At 40.6% G+C, this 16,241-nt stretch overlaps 1 protein-coding gene across 3 annotated transcripts in view; it reads left to right on the top strand.

Annotated features, from left to right (window-relative positions):
- The window catches only part of LOC149190192 (UDP-glucuronic acid decarboxylase 5-like), a 66,021-nt gene that overhangs the window by 12,344 nt on the left and 37,436 nt on the right, over positions 1–16,241 (top strand). For all 3 annotated transcript variants that reach the window (XM_089412063.1, XM_089412065.1, XM_089412064.1), the window contains exon 3: positions 306–392. In XM_089412063.1, the coding sequence (XP_089268189.1) occupies positions 306–392 (87 nt within the window). The remainder of the gene's footprint in view (positions 1–305; positions 393–16,241) is intronic.

The raw sequence follows: 16,241 nt of genomic DNA, 5'->3' as shown, positions 1-16,241 counted from the left end.
AACTTTAACTATTTCAAGCGGAAAGTGCAGGAAGTTGTGAACATCAAATAGAAATATGCAAGCCAAAACAGTATCTGTCAACAACTTCAGGGAATACCCTTAATGGACATTATAGTTGTTCCATGTACTGGAAAATTTTAAATATTGCTTGCCCATATATATAATTGAAAGAATATAAGAGTATAAGCTATAACAGCAAATCTGGAAAATTTAGTACTAATGATATCTGTATGACTGTAAAGGATGTTGTTAAATCCTAGTAATATGGAGGCAGTGTTTTTATTGTTCTTTTCGGTCTGTGACAGGCAAAGCTGCGAATATTGGTGACAGGAGGTGCTGGCTTCATTGGATCTCATTTAGTAGACCGGTTGATGGAAACTGGTAAAAATGAGGTATATTTAGAAATTCTGTTAATTTGGGATTAAATTAGCACTAGATATGCTGCTTTAGCTTAGTCTTTTAATTTATCTCATCTTCTTCTGTTGAATGAAATTAGTGGATGTCAAGAAGAATATTACAGATAAGAAAGAATGTAAGCTCAGGGGCACCCATTGATAAAGGAAGGAGCCCTGCAAAAGTCTCTTGTAGTGCGCTGTTTGTCTTTTGGGAAGATGCTCAATGTAAATAATATGAGCCCCAAGGATATGATTAGACTGAGTACATGTGATTGTATCAATAAAGCACCTTTGATTGTATTTTTGAATGTAGAGATTCGAAATGAGTACCATAAACTAATAACTTATGAATGGTTTAGTGTTTGAGATGGGACATTGCCATGTTTATAATCTATGTTCAAACCTCGGTGGGCATAGAGCTCTGGAAATTAAGTTGTTGACTGAGCTTGTCAGTGTTAGTTTTTCATGGAAACATAGATTTTGCATTGGAAATTTGCTGCAGCATTGCTGGTCAGCATAATAATATAAAAATGTAGGGTCTGACCCAAAACTTGATGTTCTGAAATTGTCCAAAAACCTTTGAACTTAAATACTGAAAAGGCATGGCAATCTTTAGCAGAGGAGTTTAAGAAAGTATAAGTTCTACATTAGGTGCCCAAAATTAAACAAAAATTGCAACCTTAATTAGCTTCTGGTTCTTTGGAATAGCCTGAAAGTCCTGGTCCATGATCATCATCCTCACATCATCATGCTGCTTCTGGATAGTCACTTCTTTAATTTCCTCAACAAATAATCCAATGTACAGTCTGGCATTTGAGGCAGCAGAGTTGGTAGTTCTAGTCGAATTCACATCCATTTTGAGTAACACACTTATTTTGAAGGGATTCAATTTGTCTCTTCCAACCATGCAAAGTTTCCCTAATAAAAGCATATTAATTACTTCTAACTTCCTCCTGAGAATGCAACCTTCCAGTCATAAAAAAATTGAAGTCCTGTTGTCAGCAGTTACACTTTCTTGTCTTCTTAAAACTGTGTGGATATCAGTGGTTAGCACAGTGGACATATTCATAGACTGTGTATGGTTTTCCATTCTGTAGTGATTACATAAAACAATCAAGTTCCCTCTTCCAATTCCAACAGGATCAGAAAGAATCAAACTACCATAACAATTACTGGAACTCTTTTTGAACATCTTGTTAGAATTATTAGCAGAACAATTATTAATAGGATGATTCCTAACAATTATTAATGGGACAAATACACAGAAAGATTCCTAACACAAAAAATATAGTGGAAGCAAAAATTACTTGATCTAAATCACATACACATAAACAGGTTTCTGCCCAATCAATAGTTCTTCAATAATAAATTAATCATAGAACTTACTTGTGCTCCCGTACTAGGGATAATGGCCCACTTGAGAAAATACAAAACTAATCACCAGTCTTACTGCACTCTCTTGGACCCAACACATGCTCATTGAGAAGCCTCTCAATCTTGTGCTGCTGCTGTGTTTTCTTCTAATCTTAGCCTCACCTTCATAACTTTACATTGAGCCAAAACCCTAATCCTAATCCTAACCCTAATCTCAAAGTGATGGACAGCTGAGATTAGATCTCGCCTCACCTGAGATCGACAATTAAGATTATCTTCTTTTTCCTAAGTTTAACTTAGACTAAGTTACGGTAGCAAATATTCAAAGGTGATATGTGGGTGATTTTTGAATGCCTAGACACAATGCTTGTGCAAAAGTACTTGCCCGAGCTACAAGCTTCAACACTCCCCCTTAGCGAGAGAGGTACTTTTGGAAAAACCTCCCCCACTTGAATTTGTATCCAAGCCCATCTTAGTGTCTATAGCTGCTCCCTTTGACACTAAAGCCTGTCTTGCCACTTGATTTAAAACTTGAGCTGAGAACCTGTTACATCAAACAATCTTTGACGATCTTGCTCTTGAGCATCCATCAATGTCATATCATACTAGTTGAGGCTTTTGGCAGTAGCGAAAGAACTACTCTTCGTCGCCACCTGCTCCCTCTCAGTAACCAATGTTGATCCTGTATCCAAGATCCCCTCGGATATACCCATAGGCTGTCCCAACAACCTGTATAATTGCCCTTGTTTGATGCCAAGCACTACAATTGCATCCAAGGTTGCTCCCAATGAATATAGATGTTAATTTGGGGTAGCATCGGATGTGCTCTAGCCACGAAATTTGGTGGAGAGGTTGGGGCACATGAGATCTTTAATACCTAGAAAGGGTTTGGGCAGATTTTAAACAGATCAGGAGATATTAAAATAATTAATATTTTTAATGGAGTCCCTAAGTCTAAACATAGGGAAAATAAAATATTAATGTGTATTGATATGAATGTGTTAGAGTGGTCCAAAAGACATGGATCAAGCCAGATCTAATCTTAGCCATTGATTAGGGACTTAATCTTGGCTGTTGAGATGTCAATAGAAAATGTATAAGAGGAGGCTTGAGGGTCACTTGGAGAATACACTAGATGATTAATCATTCTATTCTCTAGAGCGGGGTTTGTTAAGAGAGATAGAATTAGTGATCGAGAGAGTAGCTGAAGGGAATTGAGTACAGAGAAATAGAGAAGGCAGAGATTGTGTTGGGAGAGCAGTACAACAGCTAAGGAGGGTGATATAGAGTCAAGAAGGGCTCCTGCAGGGCCACACAGAGGTAGCCAAGTGCTGTGCAGAGCACCACAGGGGCCAGCGCAGCTGATGCAGAGGCTCCCAGAGCTGACGCAGGGCCTCCTGGGGTTGAGGCAAGCTAAGAAAAGCTGACGAAGGGCTAGCATGAGACAGAGAGGGGTTGACGCAGTCCAGTTTGGGCAGATGCTGGGGTTGCAGAGCAATTTTGTACTGAGGAACTGTCGGAAGGTTTTTATGGGGTTTCAGCTAGGAGATTTCTCTCAAACTGTGAGGTATAGCTGCTAAGGAAATCCTCTGTTGAGTAGGCTAGTTTCGACACCCAGATTGTACTCTGATATTGCTTAATAAGAAAACCCTCAGATAGTTGCACCGGTTTTCCTGCATTAGGTTTTTCAGGGGACATTGGTCCAAAAATAATGGTGTCATGTGGTGTGTTTGTTCTTGTTTTTTTTAGTTGCTGATCTATAATATGTTGAGCATGCACTGGTGTTTATTTTTAGTATTTACTTTGTAAATAGCTTATTAAAGAAAAAAATAACAAGTAGGTAGGAATAAATCAGGAAAAGTGCATGAAGGGTTTCTAAACTAAGTAAACTTAGAAACATCAACATGGTATCAGAGCGTGATTGCAGATCACAGGAGGAATTAAACACATCAGCTAAGCAGAGCAATAACAGTAGAAAATAGTTGTCCCAAGGTGACAGAAGCTGTTTTTAGCAACATAGAAGCCAAGGAAGTGTGACGCAGAGCCAGCTAGAGCTATGCAGAAGAAGCTGAGAACTGCGCAGAGCCTCAGAGAGGCCAGCGTTGTTGACGCAGAGGGCTAGGGGGCTGATGCAGGGCATCCTAGGGCTAACGCAGACCCATCTGGGGTGATGCAGAGCTGGTGTGGGGTAGAGAGGGGATGACGCAGTTCACAAAGAGGCAGTTGCTGGAGTCTATAAGGCTGCAGGAATACTGTAGAGTGGAGTTGGTGAGGTACTGTAGTCAGAACAATACCTGACAGATTAGGGCCTAATGAGTTGCTACTGAGGGTTTCTAGTCGAGGAACCTGGATTGACAGTGCAGTTGCACAAGACGATTAGAGTAGGGGGCATCTCGATAAGCAGCAGAAGGATTTCCAGGAGGGAAATCAGGACTCAGAGGGAGTCCAGAAGAGAACTTCCAGACGAGAAGTAGAGACTTAGAGGAGTCGAACAGAGAACTTCTAGGAGGGAAGTAGAGGAGCGTCGTGACACTACACGGGGTAAGAGACTAGGATAGATTGGACGGAGCATCGAATTTCGCAGTCTGGAAGGCCAGAATCTTATCAGTGCTTGACAGGAATCGTGTCAAGAACTTTGCCTTGAAGGTTATAGCTATCCCAGTCGACCCCAATGATAACAACAAGTACGAAGAGGCGATGGCGAGGGCCAAGTGCATTATCCTTGACTAGGTCAAGGATCGTGTGGTACCACATATAGCTGAGAAGGAAATGACAGTTAAGATTTGGGAATGAAATGAGGTCGTATGAGATGAAGAAGGTTCAATCAATTGACACCTTCCTTGGAGGATTGAATGAGATATGAGACTAGTTGACTGTTATTGGAGCGACACTGGATCAGGAAGATTGGGAAGTGTTTGTCCAGAGTATCTTGGGCAGAGGGACTCTCCTACCTTGGGACAAGATGTGGGTAGATGTGGGTAGCTCTTCGCTAAGAAGAGATCAGACGGCAGTCGAAGACAAGTAGCAGCAACAAAGGGATCAAAGTTCAGCAGGAGGAGGAGGATGTGGCCCTAGCATTTGAGGGAAAGCAGGAGAAGCGGAAGAAGAAAGATCTCTCCAAGATCAAGTGCTTCCACTATGGGGAGATGGGTCATTATGTGACCCAGTGCCCAAGGAAGAAGAGTAAGGGAGAGTCTTCTGAGACTAAGGTAGTGCCAACACGAGCAGAGAAGGAAGTTTTGACAGACGATGATTGCGCCGCGAGTGCACACGCACCACATGAGTGGAAGTGGGGAGACATCGAGCTGTAGTCAAGAGGACAACAGGCAATGAGGTGCAGGATCCTTAAGGTACCCAACCTCTTGGATTAGACCTTGCTACGGGAGCCCTGACGAGGAGTAGCAGGACTAGCTGGGTGGGTGGAGACGGATGCGGATGGAGTAGCAGAGAGAGCTATAGTGCTAGAGTCCCGAGACATCGCAAAGCTAGCAGGGTGCAGTAGTGCGAGAGGCACTGTAGTGTTGCACCAATGCAGGAAGGCACAATGAGGTGTGCAACGGTGCAAGATGTAGGGAGTTGTTGCAGCAGCGCAGAGGTCAGAGATAGGGAGCACTTGTTAGCGACAAAGGGAGCTTCAGCATTAGTGGGTGTTTCTAGCCCAACAGGGAGGTCAGTTACTTACTTCTCAGTAACTGAGTTGTAGTGCAGCAGTGGGCAGCACGATGCAGAGGGAGCTGTCGTATAGATGCAGCAGTGGCAGTGACAGAACCATGGGCAGCAGTACAGGAGGCAACCATGCAGAGGATGTTGGGTAGGAAGGCCTAGCATCAGCACAGGTACTGATGCTAGATGATCAGAGTAATGCTTAGTGAGGAGTATTGTTAGAGCACAGTCCTCACTAAGAGGGAGTGTTGATTTGGGGTAGCATCGGATGTGCTTTAGCCACGAAATTTGGTGGAGAGGTTGGGGCACATGAGATTCTAAACAGATCATGAGATATTAAAATAATTAATATTTTTAATGGAGTCCCTAAGTCTAAACTTAGGGAAAATAAAATATTGTGTATTAATATGAATCTGTATTAGAGTGGTCCAAAAGACATGGATCAAGCCAGATCTAATCTTAGCCATTGATTAGGGAATTAATCTCGGTCGTTGAGATGTCAACAGGAAAAGTATAAGAGGAGGCTTGAGGGTCACTTGGAGAATACACCAGATGATTAGTCATTCTATTCTCTAGAGCAGGGTTTGCTAAGAGAGATAGAATTAGTGATCGTGAGAGCAGTTGAGGGGCATTGAGTATAGAGAAACAGAGAAGGCAAAGATTGTGCCGGGAAAGCATCGCAACAAGCCAAGGAGGGTGACGCAGAGCTAAGAAGGGCTCACGCAGGGCCACACAGAGGCAACCAAGTGTTACGCAAAGCACCAGAGGGGCCAACGTAGCCGACGTAGAGGCTCCTAGAGTTGATGTAGGGCCTCTTGGGGCTGAGGTAGGCTGAGAAAGGCTGACGCAAGGCCAACGTGAGACAGAGAGGGGCTGACACAGGGGTTGCAGAGTAGTTTTGTGCTGAGGAATTGCCAGAAGGTTTTTCCAGGGTTTCAGCTAGGAGATTTCTCTCAAATTGTGAGGTATAGATGCTAAGGAAATCCTTTGTTGGGTAGGACAGTTTCGGCACATAGATTGTACTCTAATATTGCTTAATAAGAAAACCCTCAGTAGCTGCACCGATTTTCCCGCATTGGGTTTTTTTGAGGACATTGGTCCAAAAATAATGGTGTCATGTGGTGTGTTTGTTCTTGTTTCTTTTAGTTGCTGATTTGTAATATGTTGAGCATGCACTGGTGTTTATGTTTAGTATTTACTTTGTAAATAACTTGTTAAAGAAAAAATAACAAGTAGGTAGGAATAAATCAGGAAAAGTGCATGAAGGGTTTCTAAACTAAGTAAACTTAGAAACTTCAACAATAGAAACACCTTCCCATCCTATAACAAAACTCTATATCCAACATCCTCCAAGGTTGATACTAAGAACATGTGTACCATCAACCCTGGAATAGATAACATCCTTGTCACCTCTAGAAATTTGTGAAATTTTTAATTTTGTTGCAATTATTGGTTATTATTCTCCTATATGTTTAGATTATTTGTCTTTTGCAAAATACTTGCGGCAAATATTGAATGAAACACAACTGCAACTTCACAGAAAAATAAATAACCACAGGAATTGAGAAAATTATGCACACACACACACAAAAATAATGAACGTTGATATTTCCAGAAAGATGTCCCTAGGGAAGCCCTGAAGGGAAAACTAGTTTTGTAGATGAAGGTTTTATTACTAATTCTTCAGCAAATCAAAGAGTACATAAATTGCTTGCCTGACACTAATAAAATCGATGTAGAAACACAGTTTCCTTTTGCAAAACTTGATGGCCTCTTGCTTGCAACTCGCACTCCTTCCTGCAACTCGTACTAGCAAATTTTGGAGATGCATACAACCTTCTTGTTTTGCACAGCCTCAGGAAAATCATTCCTGCACCGTCTTCGTCTCCCTGCAACTCGACTAAGCTATTTGCACCTCCTACAGCAAATGTCCTTGATTACTGGAAATTGAACTACTACTTAGTAATGCAGACTGGCTAGTGCGGCCTCCTTGCAGAAAAATTTGACTTTTATTCCTTTCACTTAGAGTGCTAAAATTTCGTGAAGAAGTCCTCTAGCAATCACTCCTCAATTCTTATTGCTGAAACCCTTGTTGTTGGTGTCCCTACGTTGCCTCTGAACCCTTTCTCTCACTGCAACTCTATGTCTCTTGTATGTTCTCCAAATGCCCTTCAATTTCCTCTTGTAATCTTTCGTTGAGTAATCGACTACCATGATCTAATCACAATAGATGGCTAAGATCATCTTGATCCCATCAAAGTGACTTTTTTGGAAGTCTCTAGTGGAAAATTGATTTATCCCAATTAATTTTTATTAGTAAGCTATTTCCCTAAGTTAGACTTAGGAAAATTAATTAACTGCTTAATTAAATCTAATCAAGGCCTTTTCTTACGAAACCTTTTCTAGGTATTGGAGAAGATGTGTTCCTGAGCCTCATAGACACAATTTGAGACTAGAACACTTATCTAAGCTCCACAAACTAACACTCCCTCTTAGCGAGGAAGGTGTTTTGCATAACACCCAACTTGTCTCTGAAGAAGAAGAACCTCACCTTGCCCAATGCCTTTGTTAGTATATCTGCTACCTGCTCATCTGTAAGTATATGCTGTGGCTGGACAACCTTGTGCTACACACAATCCCTAATGAAGTGGTACTTGATGTCTATATGCTTGGAATTATTGTGAAACATCAGATTCTCTGACAACCTGATGCAACTCTAATTGTCGCAGTGTAACACTTTCATCTCTATCCTTTGACCAAACAAGGTTACTGGCAACTTTCAAAGCCATATGGCCTTGCATATAGTCATGCTCGCTGCTATGTACTCTACCTCTGCAGAACTTAATGCCACAGACTTTTGCTTCTTGCTGCACCAAGAAACAACTCTTGATCCCATGCTAAAGCAACACCTTGAAGTGCTTTTCTGATCCCCTGTGTTACCTATCCAATTTGCATCAGTGTAGCCCACTAACACCATCACCTCGAGCATACCCGATCCCATGCTCAACTATGATGCAAAAATACCTCAACACATGTTTTGTCGCTATCCAAAGCACTCTCTTCAACTCCACCATGAATTGAATGAGAGAGTTTACTGCATAAGATATGTCTGGCTTGGCATTGACCATATACATGAAAAAGCCTATCAAATTCTTGTACAAGGTGGGGTCAACCTCCTTTTTCCTTAATGCATTTATCTTCCTCTAATTGGTGATCATGGGAGTAGACATGGCCTTGTAGTCTTCCATCCTGAATCTCCTTAGAATCTCGATGTAGTATTTTCCTTGACCAAGGAAAATCTCACCATCTGTATGCCATACCTCCATGCATAGAAAATAGTGCATGAGCCCTAAATCCTTCATCTCAATCTCAGCTGCAAGATCCCTCTTACATTCTTTGATGAGCCCCATTGAAGTTGTCAACTACAAGTCGTCCACATATAGGAAAAGAATGAGTACATAACCCCCAACCACCAAGTAGTATAGGTTTGCATTTGCCTCACTCTTCATAAAGCCCATGCCCTGCAAGCATGTGTCGATGCGCTCATACCATGCCCTGGGAGCTTGCTTGAGCTTGTATGAAGCTCTCTTCAACCAGCACATGTGGGTTTCTTTGCTATGTGCCAGAAAGCCCTTTGGTTGTTCAATGCATACCTCCTCCTCCAGTTCACCATTCAAGAACGTTGTTTTGACATCCATCTGATGGATTTGCCATTCCATATGTGCTGCTAATGGGATCAGGACTTGTATAGAAGTGTACCTAGGAATGTTGTGAAAATCGTGATCGGGATTAAGTCGGCGTGGGGAACAAATCGGAATTATCGGGAAAAAATCGGAAAAAATCGTTTGGTACAAAAATATTCATTTTTTCATTTTTTTTTTTCAATTTTTTTAATATCTAAACCACAAACTCTTTATGCATCTGCTGTTCCATGCTTTGCAAAGCCTTAGGAGCACTCACACCTGAGCTTGTGCTCGTACTAGTCATTGTACTCGTGCTTTGCTGCTGCCTCTAATTTTATTGCTCTACTTTAGGAGCTTCCGCTAGTTGATGTGGCACCATCATCGTGCTCTGTGCTCACCTTCAAAACACTTGCCACCATCTCACGAAGTAGTCTAAGTGCTCCATGATGAATATGGCCCATCCTCCTATGCAATAGCTCCCCTTGGTCCCTCAGACTGCTATTGCTAACTAACGCCTTTAGAGTGTCCATTTGTAGTTTGTACAACCTGCTACTCCTCACCCCAATTGCTATAAGTGACCTCCAATTCTTGTGCTTCAGCAACACCTTTTCCCCTCTAAAGATAACATCTGATCCTTTGTCTTGAAGGATTGATACAGAGATCAAGTTTATCCCCAAGCTTGACACATGCAACACATCATGGATAGGTATGCTTGCCATTCTCCCTCTAAAATAGAACAGTCCCTCTAGCAACTGGGTTGCACTTGGACTTGTTCCCCATCTGAATCTGGAACCTGATGTCCTCCTCCTTGTAATTGGATAAGTACTATCTAACTTGTCATATGAAATGACCCTCCACTGTCTATGTACCAGACACCTTATGAAGTCGAGCTAGACAAACATGTTATTAATGGGAACTCTTGCTCCATTTTGCTAGAGAGTCCATTTATGTCTGTTAAAGTTGCTACTTTCTTCTTTCCCTTCTTCCTCTGTGGGCAATTGCTGACATAGGAGCCATATTCATGACATCCATAGCACTTAACCTTTGATAAGTCCTTCATTCCTTTTGAGTATTGCCCCTTACGAGAACCCTTCTTCGCCTTTCCTTTCCATGCTAAGGCATTGTTTTCCTGCTCCCTCTCAACCTTCAATTTCTTGTTGCTGCTACTGGTGCCATTGCGTAAGTTGAGCCTTGGCTTCTCCTGAGTGAAATCACTCCATAGCCGATCCCAATTTGGAAGTTTTTCTAGCCCATAAACCACTTGGATGAACATGCTCAATTCCTTAGAAAACCCATTGAGTGCTATATGCACTAGCTCATCATCACTAGGCTTATCTCTTATCGCAGCTAACTCATCTTTGACAAGTTGAACTCAGGTGAGATAGGAAGTCATGTCTTCTCCCTTATTCTGCTTGATGGTCCTCAACCTCTCTTTGAGAATCATCTTTTTGTTTTTCTTTTTATAGGTAGCCAGTTGTTGTGGATCTGTTGGTATGACAATGACATTTTCCGCATACTCCTCTAGACCATACTCATCCAAAAGGAATGACATTTTGACAAGGACTGAGGTCCTCTTCATCCAGTTTAAGAGGGAGTTGATTGAAGGATTATAAGATAGAAAGTATGGCACGAACTTGGTGAAATCCTTGTTGAGGTTGTGGTGTAATGGACTGAGTCCATGGTCACTTGCTTAAAGAAAATTTGAAAATGCTGCGAGACATTGCTGTTGATTAGATGAATCCCTTTGATTAGCTTGTTGAACCACCTGATGTATGAAATTGCTGACTCTATCTGGACTGAATGTATTTTGGATGCTGTATTGGTCTGAACAACATGGATGGTCTTGTTGCATGTAGCTTGATTGAAGCTGGAAATGTAGTTGACTTGTGAAGCTGGCTGTTGATCTATTTGATCTTGTACTAGAGTGCAGGTTTATGATATTTTCTTCTGTGAGAAGTTACTTATTGTTTATTGTGGCACACTTTTCTGTTGATGAGCAAGTTGTTGATATTTGTTCCTATGAGAAGCCACTTGCCATCTATTGGATTTTACCATTGTTGCTGAAGTTATTGCTGATTCTTGCTTTTGTGAGAAGCTTCTTGTTTGTTGGATTTAACCATTGTTGCTGATCATTGCTTCTATGAGAAGCCCCGATTGAAGCTGAATGAATAACTAAATGATGTTGGTAGAATGTGTTGAAATTTGCCATGGCTACTCATTTGTTGTTGAGCAAGTTGATGATGTTTATGTGAAGAAACTGGAATGGATGAGAATTCCTTAGAGAGGGAGCACTAATTACGTAGCATCATGATTCCTCCCTTAGGCTGTGTGTTGTGAGACCTTGTGGTCGGGGAGATGCATTCAGATAATGATTCCTCCCTTAGGTTGTGTGCTGTGAGACCTTATGGCCAGGGAGATGCATTGAGATAGTGATTCCTCCCTTAGGTTGTCTGCTGTGAGAGCTTGTGGTCGGGGATATGCATTGAGATGGTGATTCCTCCCTTAGGTTGTGTGTTGTGAGACCTTGTAGTTGGGGAGATGCATTGAGATGAGTTGGATGCTATGCATCTTTCCTTTTGATGAGACTTGTGATCTCTCCCTTAGGCTGTGGCTGTGAGACCTATGGATTGGTTGGGGAGATTGATCTTGATTTGTATTTGTGATCTCTTCCTTAGGTTGTGCTCTGTGAGACCTATGATTGGTTGGAAAGATTAATCTTGAGAGAGAGAATGAAAATTACCTCTTTGGCTAAGAGGGAGTGTTGGAAAATATGGTAGCCATGGTCGGTATTTTCATCATGAAGAAAATTGGAAAAATTGAATTTTTATTTTTGCCTCCAAAATATATTTGAGTCGACCTCCTATTATTTTATGTTAGCTAAGCCCCCAAGAGGCACCGATTTAACCCCCTTGGAAGTCTATATAAAGGAGAGGTATCCTCATTTGTGACATCAATCAATCTCTTATTGAGCTTTGATTTAGTGAAGTTGGGAGCAGAAGGAGGTAGAAATCTGAAGGAAGGAAGACTCGAAAATTTGGTTGGGATCTCTCTTGTTCTTGGTTATTGGTTTGGCTATTATCTTACTATGGTTATTTATGATGTATTGATGAATTTGGAATTCTCTCTCTCATAAGGATTTTTTTTGGGTTTTCCCCAATGGGTTTTTCCCTGGCCTCAGGCCTAAATTTTTGTGTCCTTTTCTCTCATTATCTCATGATTACTTTATTGCTATTTCATATTTTATGGTTGAAATTTTCTTCTGTGTAAATGCTTAATGATATTCAAATGTTAGTAATGCTAACTAACCATTGGAAGTAGTTACCTATTGAAGGAGATTATTTTTCTAGATTGTGTGCCCTGGAAAATTCAACATAGGGTGTAGAGCAGATAGTGACAGGGTGTTCTATTAAGGTACTCAAGGGTGTAAAGGTCACCGGTTTTGAAACTCCGTGGGCATAAATCTAGCCATGCTAAGGTTTGGTGTGGCCCAAGCTAGGTATGATCCTTTGGTGATTTTGACAGTCTAGATGCCCTTGGGTCGTGGCTACTCAGGCCACAAGTTAGGCATGCTAGTCATCTTAGGACTCACACAACCTAGCAAACAAAAAAAGAAAATGCCCCCTTATGTTTGCCAATTTTTGTTTCTTAGCTTTACTTTCCTTTGTGGTATCTAGATAAAGGGGGATTTGATGGTTACATGCATGTTTACTTATAAATAGTTGCTACATCATGGCCAATGATTTTTGATCGATGTGGCACTTAATATAGTTCACTCCACTATGATTTGATTTTTGGAAAAAATTGCATTTAACAGTTCCCCCCATAAAGTCTTTGCAGTATTCCCAATCAAAGTATCTTTCCTTCGGATATTAAATTTGAGGTTTTAAGGTGTTTAATGGGATATTATAGAAAAATGATGAAAATGATGGGCTAATATCTTTAAAATTTAAATGCCTCTACTATTGTGTGGCCTAGCTCCTTTACATTTCTCTTGTAAAGAAATATAAAAATATCTATTAGAGACTAGGATAGGTAAAAGGGACTAGGAAATACAATGCAAAAGTAGTTAAGTAGAAGTGGGGGTGTATAAGAAAGCTCTTAAAGAGGAAAAACGAGTATTGAAATGCAACAAATATTGACATAATAAATATACAAGAGGGTTTTACAAAATACAAAAGTGTTATAGTGCAAATGTTTTTTTTCCTCGAAGGAGGGCTTTGGGGGGAACCCAAGGGATGCTTCCCCCATTCGTGGATGGCGTCCCTATTAAACCTGTTGGTGTAGATTAATGTGCCTAACCTAGGGAGATTCAAATCGGGCACCTTCTAGCATAGAGCTAGCTAAATGCCTAACAACATTGGCAACAACCCATTGAGCTAACCCTTTGGGATACTAGTGTAGATGTTAAAAATGCTCGTGGAATAATGCCCTCGGGTGAGTGGTGTGTGATTTTTAGGCCCTTCACTTCCCTCATGCAATGAGCAAAATTTGCACATCCATAATGCTCTAGGAAGCAAAGTTTGAACTAGTGTGAGGTTTCTTAAAGTTGGTTGAGAGGGTTAGAGCTCATGTAACAAATGCAATTGAAGGTAGTTTCACTCAATAATGATCTTGTTGGAGATTTGGAGGAAATTTAATATGTAACTTATTAATGTAGACCCTACGGATGGTGGGGGCGAGAGGACATCATTGTTTGACATAAATAACACGTGATGTTCTTGAAAAGGTTGTGAGATGTGCAAAAACTTCCCAACATTGTGTCATAAAGCCACATGATAGTAGAGACATGAAGTTTGAGTGCCTCGGGGATTGCCCTATGGTCAATTTATGAAGAGGCTTTGTTCTTGCAAGGGAGAAGTACAAAGTTCAAATCTCTCTCCTCCATGTTAAAATGGCTACTGTATTGTATTGTATTCATGAGGGGTCGAGCTATGTAACTTACCACAAGTTGGAGAGTTAGTATTTTTCATAAAATATTACATTACAAAGAATAACTTGCCCACTAAGCCGTGAATTTGGTTCACATTGCACAAGTAGGTCCAATTCCCTTTGCTAATGGCCCATAATGGTCAAAGATGAAGAATAGTAGCATTTAGTTGCCTAATGTTCCACTCTTTGGTCCTCCTTGGTAGCTCAACTTGGTCCAAGATGAATTTGACTTGCTTGGGCAATTCGATTTGGTCCATCTCCTAACTTCTTGGTCCAAGAAATCTTTGTTGAAGGAAATGTAACTAGCCTAGGTCTTCATAAATGTAATTTTGATATTTGTACTTATTCAAGAAAAGATAAATTATTTTTGTATTATTTGTTAATGAGTTTCTTTCTCATTGAAAATAGGTCAAACACATTTTGAAGTGCTTTTAGAGAGTCAAAGTCAAAATGTAATTATGACTTCTAAACGCTTATGTAAGATGTAGCATTCATGAGAAGAACAAAAATGCATAAGTAGAAATATCTTCTAGAATATAGGAGCATGGCAAATATAGCTCAAGACATTCATGTAGAAGAAACATATGTAGTATAGGACCTCATACATGATGAAAGAAAAATTGACCATGATAAGAATCTTAGAAGACCTACTTTATCAAAAGAAAGGAAACATTTGCAAGACAAGGATCTTTAAGATCCTATGATGGAATCTTCAAAAGAAGGTTCATGAACCAAGGCAGATGTCTCATTGGGAATCCCATTCATGGGATTCAAGGAAAGTAATGATATGCAAGGAAGCTAAGATGAAGCAAGAAGGACACACCAAGGTCAATCAAATGAAGCAAGGATGATCAAAGGAGAATCAAGATGAGGTATGTATGCATCAAAGTTTAAGTCATCTTATCATTTGTGTATTATTGAGACATGGGTATTGTTCTATAACATCATCAAACATGAAAGAATCTCTTTCACCAAGAACATGCTCGAAGGCATGCACTACAATGCGATGAAGGTCAACAAAAGAATATGCTCACATAAGGAGCATAAGATCGCTGACTAAGAAGCAAGAAGAAATGTTGACAAGTCCAAAAAGCAAGCAATGAAGGAATGCTCTCACAAGAAGCATTAGATGGTTGACCTATCTATCTGAGGAGAAGCAAATGAAGAAAGAGATCAAGCATGTGAAGAACACCATGATCACCAAGGATCACTATCTGACAAAATGCCTTGATAAGACATCTCCCGAAAGAAGGCAGGACAACTCTGATAAAAGAAGAAAGGACCCTTGACACCTTTGAAGGCCTTGGAGATACAAAAGGTGCAGATAACTGATTCTACTCTACAGAAATGTCGTGATGAACAAGTCATCTAACAAAAGAAAAAGAAATGTTGAAGCAATATTAGAATGAAGTCATAATGGGCTACTAGGTCAAAACATGTAACCTAGCAAGTACTATGAAGCATCCATGAGGAGAGTATACCGAAGCATGGACAAAATGACAAAAGAGTAGCCAAGATGACAAACCTGATAGTCACTTTCCACGAAGCATTAACATGACAAACCAAGAAGGAAAGTGATCGATGGATGGTGCCCTACCAAGAAGAAGTTCGATTGAAGACTTCATGACATCAAGAAAGGAAGAAGATCGAGCAGCTGAAGGACCCATGAAGAAGCTACTGATGAAGGAAAGAGTCCCCAGTTAAGAGGGAGCTCTGATAGGTCCTTGATCAAGAGGAAGTTTTTGGATCACCCTTGATTACAAAGGAGTGACAATTGTGTTTTCCATTTCATTGGTCATGCACTAAACCAGGACTAACAATTGTAAGTCTAGATGAAGGCCATGAATGGAAATGTAGACACAAGATAAACACAACATTCTTGTCCTCACTTGGGAAGAAAGAATGGGAGGATTAGGTAATCATCTGGCATCCGATACTCTTTGAGGATGTGTAGGGCATCCAAGACAAGAGTAGGCAAGAGGACCGATATTCTTTGAGGTCATACTCCCTAGATAAGAATAGTCCTAGAAGGTCATACTCGGAGAACACCCGGGTGGGTATGTACCTTGAGAGACAATGATGAAGGTGTCTATAAATCATTGGTCTCGCCAACATTGTAGCTCATGGTCTCATAAAGAGATGGAGCTGTTAGTCAAGGCCTTGCACTATGACAATGCTGATGAATATGATGCTATAA

The sequence above is a fragment of the Pinus tabuliformis genome, chromosome 3_1, assembly GCF_031772625.1.
Source record: "Pinus tabuliformis cultivar Carrire ecotype Pingquan chromosome 3_1, CPIR1, whole genome shotgun sequence".
In the NCBI taxonomy this organism is placed as follows: Eukaryota; Viridiplantae; Streptophyta; class Pinopsida; order Pinales; family Pinaceae; genus Pinus; species Pinus tabuliformis.
The sequence above is the reverse complement of the archived record's forward strand: the minus strand, read 5'-3'. Positions and strand labels throughout refer to the sequence as shown.